The sequence below is a fragment of the Juglans microcarpa x Juglans regia genome, chromosome 1S (assembly GCF_004785595.1).
Source record: "Juglans microcarpa x Juglans regia isolate MS1-56 chromosome 1S, Jm3101_v1.0, whole genome shotgun sequence".
Lineage (NCBI taxonomy): Eukaryota > Viridiplantae > Streptophyta > Magnoliopsida > Fagales > Juglandaceae > Juglans > Juglans microcarpa x Juglans regia.
In genome coordinates, this window is record NC_054595.1 from 24,557,691 (window position 1) to 24,581,983 (window position 24,293).

The 24,293-nt window shown below is 36.1% G+C and overlaps 3 protein-coding genes and 1 long non-coding RNA gene across 4 annotated transcripts; 3 read left to right on the forward strand and 1 right to left on the reverse strand.

Moving 5' to 3' along the window:
* The first annotated feature begins 3,033 nt into the window (after nt 1-3,033).
* LOC121247890 lies at nt 3,034-10,018 on the forward strand. Its single transcript, XR_005937303.1, has 3 exons — nt 3,034-3,186; nt 3,297-3,350; nt 9,726-10,018. It is a non-coding gene; the product is annotated as an uncharacterized LOC121247890 (long non-coding RNA).
* A 3,469-nt stretch (nt 10,019-13,487) lies between these two features.
* Nucleotides 13,488-16,130, forward strand: LOC121247888 (trimethyltridecatetraene synthase-like). The gene is given in 4 exon segments (XM_041146355.1): nt 13,488-13,548; nt 13,551-13,655; nt 13,658-14,406; nt 15,346-16,130. Coding segments are annotated over 4 exon segments (1,530 nt in total). The 5' UTR covers nt 13,488-13,502; the 3' UTR covers nt 15,976-16,130.
* LOC121247448 (multiple organellar RNA editing factor 7, mitochondrial) lies at nt 16,104-17,327 on the forward strand. Its single transcript, XM_041145792.1, is given in 5 exon segments — nt 16,104-16,154; nt 16,644-16,787; nt 16,939-17,030; nt 17,032-17,063; nt 17,191-17,327. Coding segments are annotated over 5 exon segments (456 nt in total).
* Nucleotides 17,328-19,065: 1,738 nt separating this feature from the next.
* LOC121247887 (putative receptor-like protein kinase At1g72540) lies at nt 19,066-21,079 on the reverse strand. The gene is given in 6 exon segments (XM_041146354.1): nt 19,066-19,695; nt 19,698-19,895; nt 19,968-20,091; nt 20,174-20,310; nt 20,401-20,536; nt 20,653-21,079. Coding segments are annotated over 6 exon segments (1,542 nt in total). The 5' UTR covers nt 21,034-21,079; the 3' UTR covers nt 19,066-19,129.
* Between the last annotated feature and the right edge of the window lie 3,214 nt (nt 21,080-24,293).

Below are 24,293 nucleotides of genomic sequence, written 5' to 3' on the forward strand. Positions count from 1 at the left end.
AAATTTGAAAGTTTTTGGTTGTCCTGCATATTTCCATGTTAATGATGGAAAACTTGAGCCAAGGGCAAAGAAGGGCATATTCATTGAGTATGCCAGTGGGGTGAAGGGATTCAGGTTGTGGTGTACTGATCCTAAATCACCCAAGTTTGTGATCAATAGGGATGTCACTTTTGATGAAAAATCCATGCTTAGTCCGAGAAAGGAGATTACTGAGTCTACAGGACAAGAACAAAATGTTAGAAAGCAGGTGGAGTTTCAGGTAGAAGCACCACAAGGGCTGCCCAGTGGCGCCCAAGATCATGCTATTGTAGATGAGCATGATTCTGATTCGAGTAGCGGCGCACAAGGTGAGCAAGACTACAGTATAGCGACTGGTAGACAGAGGAGGCAGATTAGACCACCTCAGAGATATGCTCATGCAGATATGGTGATGTATGCTCTTACTACGGTAGAGAATATTGTTGGTCAGGAGCCTTCCAGTTATTCAGAAGCTGTCAAGAGCGCAGAATCTGCACAGTGGTGCGCAGCTATGACTGAAGAGATTGAGTCTCTCCACAAAAACCAAACATGAGATTTGGTTCTGTTGCCAAAGAAGGTGAAGACTGTTGGCTGCAAATGGGTCTTCAAAAGAAAAGAGGGAATCCAGGGTGATACAGATGCAAGATACAAGGCACGCTTAGTTGCTAAGGGCTTCAGTCAGAGAGAAGGCATCGACTTCACTGAAGTCTTCTCTCCAGTGGTGAAACACAGTTCGATCAGATTACTACTTGCTTTAGTAGCATTGTATGACTTAGAGCTACAGCAACTTGATGTTAAAACAGCGTTCCTACATGGTGAACTTGAAGAGACCATTTATATGCATCAGCCAGAGGGATTCATTGTTGAAAACAAGGAAGATCATGTGTGCAGATTGAAGAAGTCTTTATATGGTTTGAAGTAGTCGCCAAGGCAATGGTATAAGCGGTTTGATTCCTTCATGATTGATCATGGTTATTTGAGAAGTAACTATGATAGTTGTGTTTATCATAAGGAATTATTTGATAAGTCTTTCATTTATTTGCTATTATATGTTGATGATATGCTTATTGCTGCTAGAAGCATATCTGACATAGGTTTGTTAAAGACCCAACTCAGAAATGAGTTTGAAATGAAAGACTTAGGTGTTGCGAAGAAGATTTTGGGAATGGAAATCTTCAGAGATAGGAAAGCTGGAAAGTTGTACTTGTTCCAGGGAAAGTACATTGAGAAAGTGCTTCAGAGATTTGGGATGTTTGATTCCAAACCAGTAAGTACACCACTTGCTACGCACTTTAAGCTTTCAGCTTGCCTATCTCCTCAGACAGATGAAGAGGAACAGTTCATGGCTAGTGTTCCTTATTCAAGTGCAGTTGGCAGCATCATGTATGCAATGGTTTGCACCCGCTCAGACATTTCACAGGCTGTGAGCGTAGTTAGCAAGTATATGGCTAATCCGGGTAAGACTCATTGGCAGACTGTGAAATGGATACTCAGGTATCTGAGGGGAACCCTAAACTTTGGGTTAATATTTGATAGAGATGTCGATCTCAGTTCCAAAGTTACTGGTTTTGTTGATTCTGATTATGCTGGAGACTTAGATAAGAGAAGATAATTGATAGGTTATGTTTTCACTCTGTGTGGGTCAGCTATTAGTTGGAAAGCAATACTGCAATCTACTGTTGCTTTATCAACTACCGAGGCAGAGTACATGGCAGAAGCAGAGGCTGTTAAGGAGGCCATTTGGTTGAAAGGCTTGGTCAATGATTTGGGTTTACAACAAGATGGGATCTCAGTATTCTGTGACAGTCAGAGTGCAATACATTTGACCAAAAATCAAATGTATCATGAGAGAACGAAGCACATTGATGTCAGGTACCATTTTCTCAGAGAGATTGTTATAGATGGTGCTATACAGATTCTGAAGATTGCTACTACAGAGAATCCAGCAGATATGATGACTAAGCCAGTTGCAGTATACAAGTTCAAACTTTGTTTGGACTTGATTGGTGTTCGCATTTTGTTATTCCCGTAAGGGATTTGGTGGTGGGGATTGGTTTTGTGGTCGGAGGTTTTTTGTGTTTTGGCAGAGTTCAAGCCAAGGTGGAGATTTGTTAAGAGGTGGCTTGAATTCAGATTGAACAATGCCTGTGTCGTAGGTTCGCTCGAGCGGAGGTTCACTCAGCTCGAGCGAATTCAGACAGAGAGCTTCGCTCGACACTCAGCTCGAGCGAATTCAGACAGAGAGCTTCGCTCAAGCATCGCTCGACATTCAGCTCGAGCAATATCCAAGTCAGAGAGCTTTGCTCGACCCTCGCTCGACACCCAGCTCGAGCGAATTCAGGCAGAGAGCTTCGCTCGACTCTCGCACAACTGTTGGCTTGAGCGAAGTGCAGAAAATCTACCCTCGCTCGACACTCGCTCGACGTTCGCTCGAGCCAATGTTCACAAAAGTGAATTCTCACTTTTTCTATAAATATCAAACGGCGCCCACTTCTTTGAGAGAGACTTCAGAAATCATTTTGTCTTGTTTTTTAAGTGTTTTCTTGAGAGAGAAGTCTAGAGTGAGTTTGAGAGATAACTTCCTTGTGAAGTTTTGTTATATTCATCTGTACTCCATCTCTGTTGATAGTGAAATCTTTGATACCGACCCCACCAGTGGACGTAGGCTCATTTTGAGTCAAACCACTTAATTCTTGGTGTTCTTTCTGTGTGATTGTCATCAATTTCTTTCGTTTAGTTCCGCTACTATACTTCGAGTTAGTCTTAGATCTACAGTTATTCCCAACATATATAATAGAAGTAAGAGATATATACATAAAGTGGATCTTGTAACATTGCATTTAATGATGCTCCTTGAAGACTTCAACCACCTTATTGGTGCTGCAAATGGTATGTTTGGATTTTTCTTTTTGTGTACTCTTTGTGCATTCTGATGATGTGATTAATTATATTATTTTTTCAATATAATATGACTGCACATAAATTTTTTAATATATATTATATATATACATTACATGGTTAGCTTTGACATAAAAGGCTATTAATTAGCGCCTTGCATACAATTTATATATGTTACAACGTCGATGATCCATTGGATCTCTACTTTTTGTCTACATGTAGGCTCCACACATTCATTAATGGGGCCGAACCTGAACCTTTTATTGCAACGTACGACTCTTGTCGATCATTAAGCTTTGATCAATTCCGATCCTTCCCTTAATTAATATCGGTTAAACTTTCCAAAATTAATGCATGATACCTCTCTTTCGATCGAGCAGGAATCGAGAGATCCAGAAGTCCACCCATCCTTCCTGGATAGAGATCAGGATCTGGTAATTAACCAGCTTTCATGGCCTTTCTTCATTGATCTAGTACTTCAATCTGATTATAATCTACTCCTCCCAAGACCTAGTTATAGGCAGACACTATTTAGTAGGAAATTGTCCTTGCAAAAAAAGAAAAAGAAAAAAGTTATTCAACTGTTTGAAAAATTGTACATAACTAAATTATGGGTTGAGGTTATGAATTATATTTGAAATGAACTAGATGTTGAACGTCTTTGTGTGGAGCTACCTTAGATTTGTTTATGGCAGTTTGATTAATAACCTTACTTGAAAAGGATTCGTTGCAATTTATCCTAATTCGTTTTGGCTCTTGATCTGATTCGTTAATTAGGGTTTACTATATATTATATAATACCGACCTTGTATAGTTGCCATGCTGTATCTTTGATTATCATCTAAAATAAAATTCTATGCAGTTTTGTGGACGTAAGAGAAAAAAATAAAAAACTATTTGTATTTGAATTGTTTTGATTAACTTAACCAAAACATAAGAGTATATTGATATTTATAGAGTACACGATATGTATATATTGCAGGATAAGAACTAGAATTACATATGAAGATAAAAGACTATCTGTGTTTGAAGTATAAGTTGTGGGAGAGGTGGTTGGTTATCAAAAATTTATCATTTGAATTTCTGTTGTTATCCAATCAAGTGGTGTTCAACAGATTGTAGATAATCCTTATCTTTAACAGCTCCTCTCAAATTGATGTTGGGAAAGACAACCATCAATTTGTCACGTAAAAATTGGAAGTGAGAAGAAGATAACCCTTTGGTAAAAATATCAGCCAGCCAATCAGTGGTGGAAATGTACCACAATCAGATATCCTTATTTTGTACATTCTCACGAACAAAATGAAAGTCCATTTCTATGTGCATGGTATAGGCGTGAAATACTGGATTAGTAGCTAGTGCAAGAGCGCACCAAGATTATCACAATAGATGGTTGGAACATATGGAAGAGCAACCTGTAATTCACGTAGCAACATACGAAGCCAATAGATTGCAGCTGCGACAAAGGTCAGGGCACGATACTCAGTCTCGGTACTAGATTGAGACACCACGGATTGCTTCTTTGCAGACCAAGAAATGAGGGAATTACCAAAATAGAGAGCATAACCTGTTGACTGTTGTAAACTCTCTATCATTGGGATCTCCATTCCAATCGGAGTCACAAAAAGCAATAAGAGAGGGTGAACCTGGTGTAAACCAAAGACCTTGGTTTGGTGTCCCTTTAAGATAGCACAAGATGCGCTCTACCGCTGTCCCATGCACTGTAGTAGAAGATTGCAAGGCTTGACAAAGTTGGTTGACTGGATAAGCTATTTCAGGCCTAGTTAAGGTGCAATATTGTAAGGCACCAATAACTTGGTGTAAACAGTAGGTTCAAAGAGTGGATCACCATCTAAGAGATATAATTGAGAGCTCGAGACACATGGAGCTGAGTATGGCTTAGCACCAAGCATACTTGTCTTTATTAGCAAGTCTGTAATGTACTTAGTCAGTCGAAGATGCAGCGCAGAGGCAAAGTGGGATGCCTCAACACCAAGGAAGTGATTGAGTTCACCAAGGTCCTTTAGCGGAAACTGGGTTTGTAGTTTACTGATTAGAAAGAAGATTGCATTATCATTGTTACTAGTAACTAAGATATCATCAATATATACCACAACAGACAAAGTGATGTCTTGATGCTTGAAGGTAAAGAGTGAAGAGTCAACAAAACCAAGATTTTGTAATGTTTGAGACAGTTGAACCAAGCCCTTGGAGCTTGTTTAAGACCATAGAGGGCCAGGTTTAATTTGCACACAAAGTCAGGCCGAAGGGGATCCACAAAGCCCTTAGGTTACTCCATATACATTGCATCATCTAATACACCATGTAAAAATGCATTAGACACATCTAATTACTTAATAGGACAATTAAGTTGAATTGCAAACCATGCTGTTGGTGGCCTGTTTGATAACTGAGCTAAAAGTCTTGGTATAATCAATACCATTGCATTGATCAATTCCCTTGGCAACAAGGCTAACCTTGAATCTATCAATTGTCCCATCAAGTTTCCATATAATTTTATAGACCCACTTGTTTCTTACTACATTGTGATGCAAGGGTTTAGGGCATAAACTCCATGTACCAGTTTTAATAAATGCATCACTCTCCTCTTGCATAGCCTTTTCCACTCAAGTGAAGAGTTTGCATGGGTAAAATAGGTGGGCTCGATTGAGCATGGAGGGCTTTGTGGGATGTTTAGTGTAATACAATGAAGTGTAATCTGGGAATTGTTTAGGCTTGAGGTTCCTTTTTTTGGTCTAGTGACCATGGGATGAGAATGAATGAGATTAGAATTAGATGTGTGTATAGGGGACAAGGGGTGTAATAGTCTAGGTGATAAAGGAGAAGAGATAAAGGGAACAACAGACTGAGGTGAAGTATTGGAGTGAAGCAAACATTGTGTAGATGAGAGATGGTCAAAATGAGATGGAGAGGAAACATCTGTACCTGGATCAGTATGGTACGATGAAGAATTAAGAAGTGAAGGAGAAATGTCTAATGTTGTTTGCATTGTATGTGTAGGGCATCCAACTGGTGAGACACTTGCGGGTGGTGAGTTCTAATCTCTTTCCTTTGCTGGAAAGTATCCTTCATCAAATATAACATGGCGTGAAACTAACACTCTCTTGGAAGAAGGATCTAGACACCTATACCCTTTTTGATTTGCATTGTAGCCAAGGAAGATACACAACTTGTTTCTGAAACTAAGTTTATCAGATGAGTAAGGCCTAAGAAACCCAGAAATTTGATTTGAGGTGTGATTGTGCAAGAAGGGACAAACCAACTTCCATAATGTGTCTGTGCTTGCATTCAGATACACTATTTTGTTAAGGCGTATGAGGACAGGCCCATCTATGATAGATACCATTACTTTCAAAAAGTACTTTGAACTACCGAGACATGTATTCTCCACCTCCATCACTTTGCAATTGTTTAGTTTTAGTTGAAAATATGTTTTCAACTAGACATTTGTATTTAATAAAGCAAGATAACACATCAAATTTTTTATGAATGGGATACAACCACATGAATTGAAAAAAATATCAATAAAAATAACATAATAACAACGCCCACTTAGAGATAACTGAGCAAGACCATACATCAATATGGATAAGTTCAAGTGGTAAAGTAGAGACACGATGAGATTAAAAAAATGCCAATTTTTTATTCTTTCCTATTTGACAAGATGAACATACATTAGAGTTGATTAACTTACCAGAAGTAGGCAAACTATGAGAGCTAATCAAGTGGTGAACAATCTTGGCTAGAGGGTGACCTAATCTAGAGTGTCACACATCAAATGTGGTTTTATTTCCTAAGTAGGCTGTGACACCATGCTTTACGCCATACTTGTTATTCTTAGGATTTGTGCGCAGGTATAGAGGATAAAGACCAAATTCACTCTTTCCCTCCAGCAGTGTTGTTCTCGTTAGATTGTCCTTCACAAGGACGGATGAGCTAGTTAGTATAAAATAACAATTGTTCTCAATGCAAAACCGATTAATAGAAAGTAAATTGGCTGAGATTTTGGGGTAGTGAAGAATGTTATTCGTGAAAAATGTATGCTAACCAGATTTGAGTTGTGATGAACCAGAGTGAAGGATGGGAAGGGTAGAATCATTACCTATAGCAATAGATTCATCATCTTGGAAAGGTTGTTGAATGGTGAGATTGGCAAGTTCATATGTGATATGTGCATTAGCCCTACTATCTGCAAACCAAGGTTGCTATTTTCCATGAGTGATGTTAGACTGTGCAACCATGGCAGCCAATTGTGCAGGAGGATGACTCCTTCGGTAAGCATAATCCATCCTATGGAAATAGTCCAAGGCACAATGGTTGGACTTTCTACATATTTGGTATGGTGATTTCGGTACATTGAATCCTCGAGAAGTAAAGGATTGTTACTGAGAAGGATTACTTGTGTGTGAAAAGGACTTGAGACTATCATAACGTGAACTTTTGATATTTCTGTTGTCCACCAGTATTCCTTTTATTGCCATGTGAATGCTGTCCACAGGGAAGTGGTGAAGACATTAATCATGTTCTATACAAGGGTAAGGTTGCGGCTAGACTTTGGCAAACGTGCTCCAGTTTCTTGGGGGTTCCCTATGTGGCTAATAGATCCTGGTTGGCAACTGTTGAAGCTTGGTTCAAAAGAACAAGAAAGTCTTCAAAGGTTGGTAGTTTGATTGGGTTGGCTCCATGTATTCTAATATGGAATCTATGGATGTGGAGGTGTTCGGCACGCATGGAGGGAAACAAGGAGAGCTTTACTGGTTTGTGGAGGAAGGTCAAATACTGGCTCCACTGGGTTGGTCTGAGGCTCAGGAAAGCAGAAAACCTGCATCGTCGAGACCAAGTAATTTTAGAAGACTTAAACTTGCCGGCTTTTGCTCTTTCAAAAAGAATTATTACAGTTTCTTGGGAAAAGCCAGAGTTTGGTTGGTTCAAATTAAATACGGATGGTAGTAGCTTGGGAAACCCAGGGGAGTCGAGTGCTGGGGGACTGATTAGAGACCATGATGGAAATCTGGTTGTTGCCTTCTCTGAATATATTGGAGTGGGTTCAAACAACAAAGCGGAGTTGCTGGGGGTCCTTTTTGGTCTACGCAGTTGCAAGGTAAGGGATTTGGTGAATATTGTTGTTGAATCAGATTCATCGTTAATTGTGAATTGGTGGAAGAAAAGTAGATGTCAGGTTTGATACCTGGAGGATTTTTGGGAGGAAATAATAGTGCTCACCCGAGGTCTTAATATATGGTTTAAACATGTTTTTAGAGAAGGAAACAAAGCTGCGGATTGGCTCGCAAACAATGGTGGCGCGAGAAGGACACAGGAGTATACGTCGAATCACATCCCAAGGGAACTCCAAGGGATATTATGCTTGGATAAGTGTGGATTACCTTACATCAGAAGGAGGTAGAGGTCTGTTTTGGCGTCAATTTCAGCACGGCGTCAATTACGTTCACGTGGTCCTTGTAGAGGATTTAGCCTTTTCGGTTTTAGAACTTGGTTTAGACTTGGTTCAGGTCTTGGTTTTTTTTTTTTTTTTTTTTTTTTTGACACTCGGTTTTGGGTTTTAGTTTTATAGTGTTTGATTCTATAAGCCCCTAAGTGTAATGATGATTTCACAGTTTTCCTCCGCCATGAGTGAGGTTTTCTTTTTAATAAACTAAAAAAAAAAAAAGAGAGAGGATCCTTGCTTGGGAGCATAAAGAGCAAAGTTTCCAACGTTTGGTGCAGTGGCCTTGTGTTGATTTTCAATGAGAATCTCATATGACAGCAACTCAACTTGAAAATCATCAAATGAAAGGGAGGCATCCCTGGTGGCAAAAGAAAAAGAAGTAACAAAGGCATTATAAGTAGGGTTTAGGCCACTAACAATAAAAGAAATGAGGTCTTCATCATCTATTGCTTTGCCAATAGCTGACAACTGGTTAACCCATAGCTTGGCTATAGGTTCCCTTGGCTCAGGTTTTAGAGTTGGCATTTGAGATGAGTCACCCTTGATCGAGATTAAGAAGCAGAACGATTAGCAAGGTGCTGCCAGGGTGTATGTAAACCATAAACAGTGGATAACACATTTTCAACTAGAGTTGTGTTAATCCAACTCAGTAAAAATTGATCTTTCATTTGCCATTGGGCAAAAGCTGGATTGCCACTTTCCTTCCTTTGAGACTTGGGGAAGAATGGAGAAGGGCATGATTCAAAACCATCCACAATGCCCAATAAATCATGACTTTTAAGAATGGGGACAAACTGAGATAACAGCTTAAATAATTTATCCCATTCAACTTGACAGAAACAAGTTGAACAATATTTGAAAAATTGAAGGTTGAAGTAGTAGGATTAGTGGAAGCCATTGCTAAGAATCAAAACAACAGCGTTAGCCTATAGCTCTGGCACCAAGAAAGAAATAAAAGACTATTTTTGTTTGAATTGTTTTGATTAACTTAACCAAAACATGAGAGTATATTAATACTTATAGAGTACACGATATATATATATATATATATATTACAAAATAAAAACAAATAGAGTCATCTAGAGTTACAAAGTTATCAGGAATTCAAAACTTGGGAGAGGTGGTTGGTTATCAGAAATTTATCATTTGGATTTCTGCTGTTATCCAGTCAAGTGATGTTCAATAGATTGTGGATAATCCTTATCTTTAACGGTAGGTATGTTAATGTCGAACCACATAAATCTTATATCTTGCGTGATTGATTCCACTTTTCTTTTTTCTTTTTCTCTTATCATTTTTAATGGTACTACTGGATGCATAACTTAAAATATGATGTTAGCAGGACCAGGTTTTGCCTCAATCTTCCACCGATTTGTTGCCTTCGCAGCTGCCCAATTCAGCTAGAAATACCAATATTTAATTGTTGTACCAGCTGTCGATCATCTTGCTTCTGCAGCTGTTTATTAAAATGTAGAAAGTGTTGCAATTTTCTAGATTTATTATCGCCAACTTGTTCATGCTGTCGGTTCAAGATCGATGCTCCTGCAATTGTACATGAGAGGTCTTGAGTCTTTGCTGATCCAAAAAAACAATATGCTGTAATATAAGTCATCTATGATATTATCACATTTTTAACACCCTGGATGTATTGCAGCTATCTTTTTTATGCAGTAATTAACACTTTAATTTCCCAAAAAAGCCTGTCAATAGTAAAATACCTTACTACTATTTATTATTTTATTATTAATTTTTACCTACTTTTTACTACTATTCACTATTATTTAATATTTATCATTATTTTATCATTATTTTTTTATTACTATTCATAGAATAGCTCAAAATATGTCACTACCAAACGCAACCATCTTACAATTATGTTAAAATTATGTTTTTTTTTTTTTTTTAAATTATGTTTTTATCATTTTCCATGTGATATTCGAGCAATGCCAGTAGAGTAATTATAGGAGAAACTTATATATAAAAAGACTTTATTTATGTAAAGTTTCATTTTCATACCTACAATCAGGTCAAAACTCAATACAAAATATCTTTCAATCTTTTTTAAAAAAATATTAAAAGTTCTCAAAAATTTCACTAAGCAAATAAACCCTTTATAGTTGGTTAAACAAATTAATTGCAAATATTCCAATACACACACATATATACAAAGAGAAAGAAATTATATTTACAGTCTTAAAATATATAATCCCCGCATATTTTCTTAAAAAATTAGATAAATTTAAGACCGATATAAAAAATTTATTTTTTTAATGATGATCCATATATTTTTTTTTTAAAAATGTACACAGAAACTGTACACCCTATAATTATATATAGCATTACGAATACTTAGATATATATTTCTGCATGTTGGAAAGAAGCCTCTGCCGCGTGAGGTGATCTATAATCGCAGCTCGTGTTTCAATTCAATATTGCTTCATCAGACTCGTTCTCATGCATGGCTAGCTCTTCCTAGCGTTTGAAAATATTTATGTTCTTTTGGTTTGTCCTGTGAGCATGCTTGAAAAATCCTCTTTGCTTTTCTCCTTGGCATGCGACAATCATTGAGATAATAAAATGCGTGGATATGGGAAAGAAAAAGTCTATGCATAATATATAGAATAAATGATAGATTTAGAACTCGATCCATGTTTGGATTGGCAAAACATGATTTCAATTCCTTTCATCTCATCTCATCTAATCTAATTATTACAATTTTTTTAAACTTTCAAAGAAAGTATAATAAATAATTTAATTTAATTCATCTCATCTTATCTAATCATTACAATTTTATCAAATTTTTGAAGAAAATATAATAAACAATTCAACTTTTTCAAATCTCAAAACAAAAATAATATTAAATAAATAATATTCTAACAATATTACATTCAACTTTCATCTCATCTCAACTCATTATTCAAACCTCTTATAAATACATAAATACATATATATATATATATATATATACATATATACACACACGCATACACGCACTTGGTTCCACTTATTGATCTGGAATTTTTCATGGGCAAGTATATATCTCACCAACCAAATAAATTAACTATACGAGGATACGCCGCCCGCAGCACCTGGGTATCCATGCCAAGGTTAATCCGAGTGCTAGATCTTAAAGAATACCATCAAAATAAAAAAACAAGGCGACAACTGAATTATCAGCTACAGGGGAACCCATACATGTACAACAACTCTATCAGCGATTGATCATAATGATAGGGGAACACATGACAAAAACATCATAATGCTTGATAATGCCCCAACTCCAAACCAAAAAGGAAAAAATAAAGGAAAATACTATTCTCACATAGTTTCTACCGAAAATTTCTACAGAATTATAATTTTTTAATTTAATGGTAAAAGAAGTGTTTTTAAATGAATTTGTAATTTTTTTTATTTTTTAAAAATATTTAAAGTGTATACAAAAATGATTGAAAAAAAAATAAAAAATTGCCTTCCGATGAGAATTCCCAGTAAGAATCCCCTGTGGTGTTGCAGAGTCCAAAAATAAAACTTGAGTCATTTAATTCTTAATAGTCCAAAATAAAGATTGGTAGCAAGCAAGCATCCAAATTCCAACGACCAAGTCAATAGCATCGCTATCTATAAAAATAAAACTAACTTTCTTCCTAAAATCATACTGATAGATACACAGAAATTAAGAAAGAGAGAAGTAGCACTCCTGCATTTTCAAGCTGGCCAGATTTTTGTATATTGCATCTCAAACTATAAAAATAACATATTACAATACCCTCCAATTTCCAAGATTTTACACTTTGCACCCCTGTTCCATTACGATCATTAATATTACTTATGAAAAATAAATTACGTGATATAATTTCCAAGGACGTTATATCTTAAAGACGAGTGTAAAGTGTCATTTTATCGGTCGAAATGCAATATGTCAGTTTTAATAATTCAAAAACAGTTTAAAAGTACACGGTGTATTTATCTTAACAAAAACTAACAATTTCTCACGTGGAGGGGACGAGAGGATGATTTTGAAAACGTATTTGAATATAATCTGTAAGATTTGTAATAATTATTTGAGAGTATATTGCATATTTATTATCAATATATATTTATTATGTTTATAATTGATGAGTGTTATAGTTACGAAGGAATTTTATAAAAGTAAATTAGTAAAATGATGTGATTAATTTATGTGATATGTAAGATCATCTTTCTATAATAAAAATAAATTTATAATCTGATATATCATATCAAAATATTTTAATTTATAAATTAATTTTTATAAAGACAATGTTATATTAAAAAATATATTTTTTTTATATAATTTTGTGGATGATTTTGATATGGGAATAAACCTTTCTCGTGACCAACCTCTTAATCTAAGGTTTAATTTGTATTTACAATTCATCTCAATTCATTTCAATTCATTTCATTACTATTCAACAATTTTAACTCATAAATTTTATTACTATTCACAACTCATCTCACTATTATTCACAATCTATTTCAACTCATCTTAATTCATCTTTAAATCTAAACGATATCTTAGAATTTCGTGCCAACGATCGTATGATTGTCGTTTTCTCTAAAAATAAATAAATAATTGGTAGCTAGCTGATGCTTAGAGGCACCAGCTGCGTCACCTAATTAGTCAACCAATATGGTTAAATTGGAATTGATTTCCAAATCCGTCTGAAATGAAATTCCCTAAAAAAGTGAAAAGAAAAGAAACCTACTTTCCCATGTACAAGGCAAGTCAATAGTCAAGACTCAAGCCACGTACGTACTCCATTTCCTCTCACCAACCAAGACCATGGATGCTAGCTGATGAAACTGCCCATTTTATATTTATTAAAGGTGATGATGTGTGATATGATTTGTGAATCTAACATAATGACATGTCATATTAAATTATAAAATTATTTTTATTATAAAATATATCTAATATATCGTATAAATTCATGTAAATTCGTTTACTTTTATGCTCTGCCGTACTTCTCATTTTTGTAGTGTTCCCTCGGTCGGATTTCCATCCCTGCTTTATTGGCCTATAAATACCCACCGCTTCGATCATCACCTCCCACAAACACACCGCGAAATTAAGCCACTGATCAACAGGCTGCTTTTGGCAATGGAGCTTCCTTCTTGGGCTTCATATGCAGCGGCATGGCTTGCAACCTTAGCCTCGTCTTCCTCTCCCGCCATCTCCTCCGTCGCGGCAGTCAAGTGCACTTGCCGCCAGGTCCAAAACCTTGGCCCATCATCGGTAACCTCAACCTCATAGGCCAACTCCCCATCGATCCATCCATGCACTCTCCCAAAAATATGGTCCCATCATGCACCTCCGTTTCGGGTCATTCCCTGTTGTCGTTGGCTCCTCTGTCGAAATGGCGAAGGCAATCCTCAAAACCTATGATGTCACCTTCGCCTCCCGGCCTAAAACCGCTGCCGGCAAATACACCACCTACAATTACTCGAACATTACCTGGTCCCCTTATGGTCCATATTGGCGGCATGCACGTAGAATGTGTCTAATGGAACTTTTCAGCACGAAACGTCTGGAGTCCTACGAGTACATACGGAAAGAGGAGACGAATGCCTTGCTCAGAGGTTTGTACGAATCCTCGAACAAGCTGGTGACGTTGAAAGACCATCTTTCTACCGTCAGTCTCAACGTGATAAGCCGCATGGTTCTGGGAAAGAAGTACACGGACGAGTCCGAGGACTCGATTGTGTCTCCCGAGGAGTTCAAGAAGATGTTAGACGAGTTATTCTTGCTTAGTGGGGTGTTGAATATTGGAGATTCCATGCCTTGGATCGATTTCTTGGACTTGCAGGGATATATTAAGAGGATGAAGGCGTTGAACAAGAAGTTTGATAGGTTCTTGGAGCATGTGTTGGATGAACACATTGAGAGGAGGAAAGGAGTGAAGGGGCATGCTGCAAACGACATGGTGGATGTGCTATTGCAGCTTGCTGAGGATCCTGCTCTCGATGTTAAGCTTGAAAGACATGGGATCAAGGCATTTACCCAGGTAGTATTCCTGGCTGACATTATCTTTAACTATTTTATCTTATACATATTCTTCATTTTATAGGTTAAATTACCATTTGTCTTGAAAGTTAAAATAAAATGACAACTTCCCTATATAACTAACACCTCATAACCTCCACTAACGAGGCATTATTAACTTGAATTATTGTCATAAAGATGGTTGACACTGAATCCAAATGATGTTCCTCCCATCCTTGATTAATTCTTATTTCTCAAGATGCTGTCTAATCACAAAGGTAGGCTTGTCAATCCATATACAAACTCATCTAAATACTATTTTTCTTTTCCTCTGTTATGAGCAAATGGACCGTAGCAGAATAGGAAAGGTAGGAAGTCCGGATTGATTGTATTGTATGGAGAATTTGTCTAAGTTCAACTCTTTTTAACTAGATCATAATTTCATAACAAACATCTCATTATACAAACATGAAAAGCTTTTACCTTTTAAGAAAAACAAAACAGAGGAATTGGAATACTGAGACTTCTGTCAAAGCCAGCAATCTGTTTTTTCCCCTTTTCTGTTTTTTTTTTCTTATCAGACCTGTTGATGAAGTCTGAATAATGCTTTCCTCGAAAGATGTAACCTTAATTGTATGGCTCGAAGGAAAGTGGAGAACATAGTGATTTGTGGTTAACGTTTGTTTGTAATTCTTGGGTGTGAAATCGGAAGTAATGGCTATATCGACAATGACATTACGACTAGAACTTCCATGACAAGATGTTACCACACAGAACAGACTTGATTATTGATTCAGCCATTTTCCTTTGTTCCCACCCAACTCCTCTTTAGTCTTTAAGCAACTAATGATTTTAGTGTGCAGAAATTACAAGATGATTAAGCACTCATGGATGTGATTTACATGTATTAATTTGTTATTCTCATAGAATTTACTCGTGCATTGGATAATCTGATTTTCAGGACTTGATAGCCGGTGGAACAGAGAGCTCAGCTGTGACTGTAGAATGGGCAATATCTGAACTTCTAAGAAAGCCAGAGATTTTCAACAAGGCTACAGAAGAGCTGGATAGGGTAATCGGAAGAGAGAGATGGGTTGAAGAGAATGACATTGTAAATCTACCATACATCGAAGCAATTATCAAGGAAACAATGCGGCTGCACCCTGTGGCACCGATGTTGGTGCCTCGGCTATCCCGGGAAGATTGCAAGATTGGTGGCTATGACATTCTCAAAGGGACCCGAGTGCTTGTAAATGTGTGGACCATTGGGAGAGACCCTGCAATATGGGAAAATCCAGATGAGTTTTTCCCCGAGAGGTTCATTGGAAAGGCCATCGATGTCAAGGGCCATGACTTTGAGTTGTTGCCTTTTGGGGCTGGGAGAAGGATGTGCCCCGGTTACAGTCTTGGCCTGAAGGTGATTCAATCAAGCTTGGCTAATCTCTTACATGGATTCACGTGGAAACTTCCAGGGGACATGAATAAGGAGGATTTGGACATGGAGGAAATTTTTGGGCTCTCCACGCCTAGGAAAATCCCGCTTGTTACTGTTGTGGAGCCAAGGTTACCACCACATGTTTATTCTCTGTGATTCCTGGCCTGTTTCAAACTCCTAGTAATAAGTAACGCTTAGATTTTACTGTTGTGATTCTGCTCCATGTTGAAGGTGTTATTGTCGTTATCTATATCCATAAGTGTCCTGCTTTTTGGATCGTATTAATGTTTATGCTTTCTTCCTGCGTTTCAGCTTGGCCAATTAAACTTGCTCGCGTCTGAATTCATGCCCAGTTTTTAAAGAGTAATACAGATATAGTGATAGGTATTAGGGTGTGTGCAAGTCTTGTCCAGTTTTTAAAGAGTAATACAGATGTAGTGACAGGCTGTGTTAAGTTTTGCACACTCATTTTAAAAAAAAGTAAGATTTATTATTTAAAAAATATTTTTTTAAGTCTCAAATTTACTTATTTTTTTTCAAAATGAATGCGCATAATTGTCACACCTTAAAACTGTAAATTTCATTTTTATCCTAATACGATTAAAGATTGCTTTACTTATTTTGCCATTTTTATCCTAATTCTAAAATTTAGAGTCAAAAAATAAATATGCAATACCAACAAAAAATTTAAGTAATGATATAAACTAATGTTATTAAAAATATTTCTTATTTAAAACATAATTATATAAAATATCTCTCATTTTACTTCACCTTTATATTAATTACTTCTCCGGGTTCTCCCGGTCCTTAATCACCTTCATCAGTGGACCGAGTTGACTTGGGTACCGAACTTGATCGAGGGCTGTGATTTCGAGTAGTGGCTCGTGGTCATGGAGCCTCCAAAAGGATATCCACTTGGGGACGACATTGTCAGTGGCTACGTCAAAACCCTAGCTTGCATTGGGATGGTAAAAGGTCTATTTTATTTTTTATTTTTTTATCATCAAAAAGGTCTATTTTTTATGACGAGCATAATATAAAATTAAATTGCTTCTACAAAGGTTATGAAATGTGTAAGGTACATTTATTTTGTTTGAAACTTAACGGATTTGTCGTGAGCGCTACACTGTTGATATTTGCAGTGAAGAAGAAGCAAAGACGTCAATATACTCTGTTTAAACCAAGTACTACTATGCATTTGGTTGCAAGATTCCCCTTTTGGATCTTGACTTACAAGATCAAATGTAATATCAAGAAGCCCCTTTTGGATTTTTGTCTTTTTTTTTTTTTTTTTTTTTTTTTGTTTAACACGAACACATGTATACATGTAGCTTAAGGTGTTAGTTTTTGACAAAACTGTTTTGGTTGCAGCTCTGCCTAATGTGAAATGGTTGCTGCCAGATTCCTATTTATGTCCTGGTGAAAGCAATGGTTGCTGCCAGATTCCTATTTATGTCCTGGTGAAAGCGCCTATGGAGCTACCATATGACTTTAGTACAAAAAGATGAGTGTTGGTGTGATTGGGCGTTTTTAACATGGATCTCTTTCAGTGATCTTGGATTAGTTAGTAGTTACCCCTTTCCATGTGTGATGCATTTGATGAGAAGTACCACCAAGACTGGGTTTGCAACCAAAATGATGATCAATGCAAAAGCAGAACCAATACAAAAAAATCTAGAAGAAAACAACAGAAAAATTGAATTTATTTAGAGATATGCTGCTGGACTTAAATTTCTCTTCTTGATTCAAATTTGGTGGGGTTGGCAGCAATTGTGCCGTTGAGAGCGATTGCCAGAGAGAGAAATAGGTCAATCTGTGTGTGGAACAGAATTACTGCTTGAATGTATTAACGTTTTGAGTTTCTGCCTATAAAAAAAAAAACAGAGAGAGAGAGAGATTGTGCTTTCTTGTTCCATCAAGAGCGTTCTGTGTTGCATCACATGCATGTTTCAAGTTTTCAATCTCACTATGTAACACACAACACACATCAATCGGTACAACTTTATCCAATCTTGGCTGCTATACCTCATCATTACTTTAAGAAAGGAATAAACCCTGTTCCCATTGTCTTGGCCAGTTAGTTTCCTGACTACATTTCAATTAAATTTTTATAGGTTGTCTTGTTTTTATTGCTGAGCGCATTAGTAGACAGTAACCTGCAGTCATGATGATTCTGAAAACTCTTCGTCGTCATCTCGTGACGTGATTGTGAAGAAAAAGATGGGAGCTTCTGGTGTGGATATTTGAAGAACCGAAATTCAAATTACATGAATTTACTCTCTGGTCCATAAAGCTTCTAGAGATTACCACGTCTGTTAAATACGAAGAAGTATTTAGTAAGAAAAGAATGAGCAATTATAGGGTCTGCCGTTGATGTTGAGTTGTAATAATCTCTACATAATGAAGTTGCATTCCTACCTACCACACTTTCGATTCTGTAGTGCTGAACTCGCATAATCATTTTCATTTTCTCTCTCTTTTTTCTCCAATTACCGCAGCTGGGTTCACAGACTTTTCATATTTCGTCAATGGTTTTGGAAATGTGACAGACTTACTAATGCCCACAGTCAATACAGATTGTAAGCCAGACAAGTACTAATTATGCAAGCTTAAATGAAAATAGTCAGGTTCCATAGAACGTGTTAAAACTAAATCCACCATGGACTCGTAAGGTCGGTCACCTCTTCAGGTTCTGCAATTTGGACTGGCCATTCCGGTGCTGACTGTGTTGAACATGGAATATTGACCGAGGAATTTTCACTGACAATGCAGATTAAAATTTCAAATTCACAGGAATTAGCGGATCGACATATGAATGTGGTCAGCTTTACATCTTCCAACGAGGCCTCACCGCAAAAACTATGGAAATCTAGAAAATTTGGCCCCTTTCCAATCTGTATACAATCCAATCAAGAACTTGAATAGAAATTATTTATTCACACAGTTCATGTATTGGAAAGTCGGATCCTTACGAAGACCTTGTTTGAAATTGAGCATCGACCATGTGAAAATACCACTTGTCTCAAAAACTCAAACTGATAGGAAGAGATAGATTTTTATTATTTATTTTATATCTTAATACTCTTCCTTACGTGTGGGTCAGACTCTCTCTCAATGAGTGGCCCAACATGTAGAATATTTAATTAAATGGGATAGAGTGTAGAGTCAAGATTCAAACTCAAGACTTCTACTCTAATACCATGTAAAATCACCCTCCAAAGCTTTTTTCAAGTCGAGGCTGATGAAGTAACTTGAGAATTTGGAAAATGGAAGCTTCTCATTTAAAATCTGGACAAACAAAGTTCTCAGACTAGACGGTGATTATTTTGCAAAGTACAAGAGAAAATATCCAAAAACAAAGAAAAAATAAGTCCTGTTGTACGGTAAATATGTCTTCCACAATCAACATCATTTTTTTCCAAAGTGTACGGTATGCTTGCGAGTGATTATGCAAACTATGCCCTTCGTCCAACGGTTCTGGTTTGGGGGAGTACAAAGCAGTCCCAAGAGTTTTATACAAAGCAGTATCAGAATAGACAGCACGAGCCCTCAATGTCCTAATCCGATGTCTATGCCTATGACCTCTCTGGTGCTCGTGACTGCGCTTCTCTTTCTTTTCCTCCTCCTCTCCCTCCTCCTCCTGTTCATCTCTCTTCCCTTCCTTTTTCATGTCACCTTCATTTTCACCTCCCAGTCCATTCTTCAGTTCTCCACTTTCATTTTTTCCTTCTGTTGGTACAATGTACACAAAGGGTCCAATTGGGATATCTTTCAAGTCCAAGATAGGCTCCAAGGTCTTGACCACATTGGTCATTGTGGGTCTTGACTTGGGGTGCAGGCTCAGGCATTGATGAGCCAGCAATGCTAATTTCCTAGCCCTTCTCTCGAGTACTGTCCTTCAAGTCTGGGGTCCATTATTCTGTCAAGTTTATGGGAATCCTTCAGAAAAGGTCTTGCCCATTCTACCATGTTCTGCTCTCTATTGGGTCGGCTCTTGTCCACGGATCTTCTGCCCGTCAGTAGCTCTAAAAGGACCACTCCGAAGCTGTATACATCGCTCATAATCGTCAAATGGCCTGATTAATTTTAAACCAATTTAGTAATTTTCAAATTAATTATGTTATTAGCTTGAAAAGTAACTGTATTACCTGTCATGATGTATTCGGGAGCTGCATAGCCCTCGGTACCCATGATACGAGTTGTGACGTGAGTGTCTTCTCCTTCTGGTCCATCCGTTGCAAGCCCAAAATCAGAGAGCTTAGCAGTGAAATCCTGAAAAAGTAGATACATCTTGTTTAGTGACACTTACACTTATATGATAAGAAAAAATGGCTAAGAAGATCAATGATATTACAGAGTCTAATAAGATGTTTGAAGCTTTAAAATCTCTATATATGACTGGTTTTTCCTCTTCATGGAGAAAAGCAAGGCCTTTTGCGACCCCAATGGCAATTTTTATTCTTGTTAACCAAGGCAAGGCTGCAGAATAACCTGCATTAATCAGAAAAAGAGAAATTTATAACAGGAACATACAAAACGGAAGCAACCTATATCAAATTTGAAAGAACAGGGCATATTTACTTCTAAATAGTTTGTTTTCTAAGTTTCCAAGCTCCATGTACTCGTACACGAGTAGCCTGTGCTCATCCTCACAGCAGTATCCAATCAAGGTGACAAGATGGGAGTGCCTTAATTGCCCAAGATATATTACTTCAGCCTGCAGAATAAAAATGATTCATTCAAACATAAGCATATATTTTCATCACCTAAAAATGGGAAAATCTTCTTTCCAGAACAACAGATGATATTGGCAAATATAGAAATGGGGCTTACCAGCCATTCCCTGTGGCCTTGTGTCCCTTCCAAGTCCAGTACCTTGACAGCCACAGGTTGAGTCTCCAATCCAGGCCTAAATTTGTCATCAATGAACCCCTTATATACCCGTCCAAATCCACCTTCACCCAGATAATTACTAGCTGAAAAGTTTTGTGTAATAGCTTTGAGCTCCTTGAGAGTAAAAACATGAAGATTTGATCCAACAAGAGAGTTTGATAGATCACTCACGATAGAGAAGGAGGAGTTGCTTAAATCCGAGAGCGATAATCTCTGGAATGAACTTTGGTTGGATGCTGGAAGTTTTGGCTCGGGGGTTGGTTTCTGGGCATTGAAACATCTGGATAAGAAACTTTTCAATGTGATCTTGTTGAAAGCCATTACTTTAATTTTGAAGGTATGCCCTTAGCTCAAGTTTCTTAACATTAAGCTATACCGTCTCTTTTAAAGCTTAATGTTGAAGCAATTTATATTGATCGAGAAGCATGTGGGCATAAAATAGGATGTAATTTGAGATCAGGACTCAAACCACAAAGTCTATGGCCTAATCATAATTGACTACCTCCTTTTCCTTGCTGGGAAAATATTAATTTGGCATTAAATATGGAAACGGACTAGCTCTAGAAGGATAGATAGTATTGTCCTATACAGTTTTTAATTTGGGTCCTAAGTTTATTTGATGGTAATGTAAAAATGACCTAATTTTCTCAGGCTTGACTTTGAAGGTTGACAGCCGCAACCATTTTGGAATGGTTGATGTTACAAAAACTATGTCTAGGTTAAGTTTGCTTGATCATGAGCTAAATTGGAACTTCTGTGTAATTTCTTGTGTTGGCAATTTGGATACTTTGACAAAGCAGCTTATCAATATGCCCATGCCAGCCTCTTTTATGTGCCTGAGTACCCATTTAGATTCTCATTTCTTGCTTTGTGTCTCTCGTGCTCATGAGCAATGAAAATTTATATGGATAGGCCCACTAAATCACTAGGAGAAATGTTTTAGTTACAAAGAGATCCTACAAAAATAAACTTACGAATTGATATGTGTTAATGTATAATATGTTACATTATAGAGTTATTTATTGTAAAGTAAATATAATGTATTATCATATAAAGTTATGTCAATTTATGAGTTTAGTTTTGTGAAATCTCTTTAAAACTATAGCGATTCTCAATCACTAATATGCATTTTGTTTATTTGTTTTATCAAAGACAGACAAAACACAAACGTATTAGTATGATTTGAAACCTAAGATGTGACCAAAACGAAACAACTTATTGCTTGGGCTTCAATTCGTAACTAAATTAACTAACTAATTCCTTGCAACTTCTAGAAAGTACTTGGATAAGAAATTTTTTCGAAGTTGCCAAAAGAATGATGAAAAAAAAAAATCATATCAGGCAAGCGGTATGTACATATATATCTTCCTCGATGAATGTATTGATATATATGATTTTTTTTAGAATCGAGGTATATTCGTGTTGAAGTATAAGGTAATAAGGCTATGTTTGGTTATACGATTCAAATGAGATATTTTGTTAAAAGTTGAATAAAATATTATTATAGTATTATTTTTATTTTGTGATTTGAAAATGTTAAATTATTTATTATATTTTATGTGAGAGTTTAAAAAAAATTGTAATGATTATATAAGATAAGATGAGATGAGATAATTTGATTTTGTGTAACTAAATCAATCCAGATTCTAAATTCTAATAAATAAATAAACTCTAGTTGCAACTAAACATGATTTTGACACACCAGTGCCACGTCAATTAATAAATAGATTTTTAACCTTTTTATAGCCAATAAACTAAATCAAAAACAGTACTATTCGCTCTAGTATAAATAGTTACCATCTATGATTGATGAGAAACTCAATGAGCTCTTGCCAATTGATTTTGGGTTTTTTCTTCATTAATGAAAATTTGAGGTATGGTCAAATTGGAGAGTCGTCCTTGAATGGGGGCCTGGGATCTTAATGGAATCCTCATGGAACCAGGTTGAAAATTAGCATCATGTTTGTACAAACAAACATTTAGTTAACCCAACAATATAATATGTCTTAATCGGTTCGTTTCACACTTGGCACAAAATCTTTGGGTGCAAAAAATATGTCTTAAAAACGATATTTTTATTTTTCATGGGACCTTGTGAAAGAAACCCATCAAGAAAAGATAAAAATGATCATTTTAATTTACTCGATGAGGAGAGAAAAACGTGCATGGAGAGGAGGTGAGCCTCCATTGTTTAGTACCCAGCTTGCAGTGTCGTATATTTTGTCAAAATATAATATTTTGGATAATGTTTATTTTGACTGCTCATGTATTTAATTTTTTTTAATTTTTTTTTACTTACTGATTAAAGAAGTGACTATTAGTGTATTGATCTATTTTTTTTAAAAATATTTAAATATTGTATAAAAAAAATAAAATTTATACTAGTAGACACGCCTAGCAGTGAAAGATAAGCGGCACACTACCCTAATAGGCCAATACATTATACAATCTGATTTGCACCAAACGTCAAAGTACATCACCCCTCCCCACCATAACCAAGTGACAATCTGGGTTGTTGGCTGTCAATTTCTACGAACGAAATGACCCGAAAAAACAAGCAAACAAACGTTCATGTATTCGGAAGTAGCTTAAACTTTACTTGTCACGCATGGGCCATAGCTATGTATATATCACTTTAATTACAAAGTTTGATTTAATTAGGTTCATGAATAATTATTTGTCAGATAGATCAGCTCAGCAGCAGCCATCATATATAGCTAGTGAGTATCTCGTTGCTCGTGATCTTTTAACACATATCGCATGCTAGGTGTGAAAGATGATTCACACAAAATACTTGCCAAACTCTTAATACAAAATTCATTGCATCCAAACTGGCAAAGATCAATCTTTCTCCCTACTTAAGAAAGTAATGTGTCCACCCTAAAGACTCATTCCTATCTTTGCAACCTTCGATTCCCTCCCAACAGTCCTATTCCCGAATCTTAAAGACTTAAAAACTGAATATGAATTATAAACTCGGATCAATTACCAGTTATCTTAAAACATTAAGCGGGCAAAGATGAAATGTAGAGTTAAAACTTCTGTTATGATACTATGTTAAATTATCATTTATTTTAAATTTTCGGGAAAAAAAAAATACATTTAATCGCTTAATTTATATTGTAATAATCGTAGATTTTCTCAGGCTTACAAAATTAGGGACTAATTTTCTCATGCGTACATTTAATCATCTGTGTTACTTTTATTAAATAATATTAATTTAAACTAATTAAATCAAATATAGCATAACCAATTAAATTTTAATTTTAAATATATATATATATATGCAATATAATTGTTATAGAGAGTGACATGATTTTACCGCTAAGAAATCAATCACATCATCAATTAAAGCATTAAGTTTAACTAAAAATGAACGTATTATTAAATGAGAATTATACATTTAATTTTAAAATAATTCTACGTATAATCAAACGTCATATAATCACTTTAAAAAAAAATAAGATCTACTAGTATAAAATTAAATTTTTTCATATATATCCCATATTTTATTTATTTTTTTAAAACAATTATACGATAATTAAACAATTCACTATTATAAATATCTTTATTCTTAATTT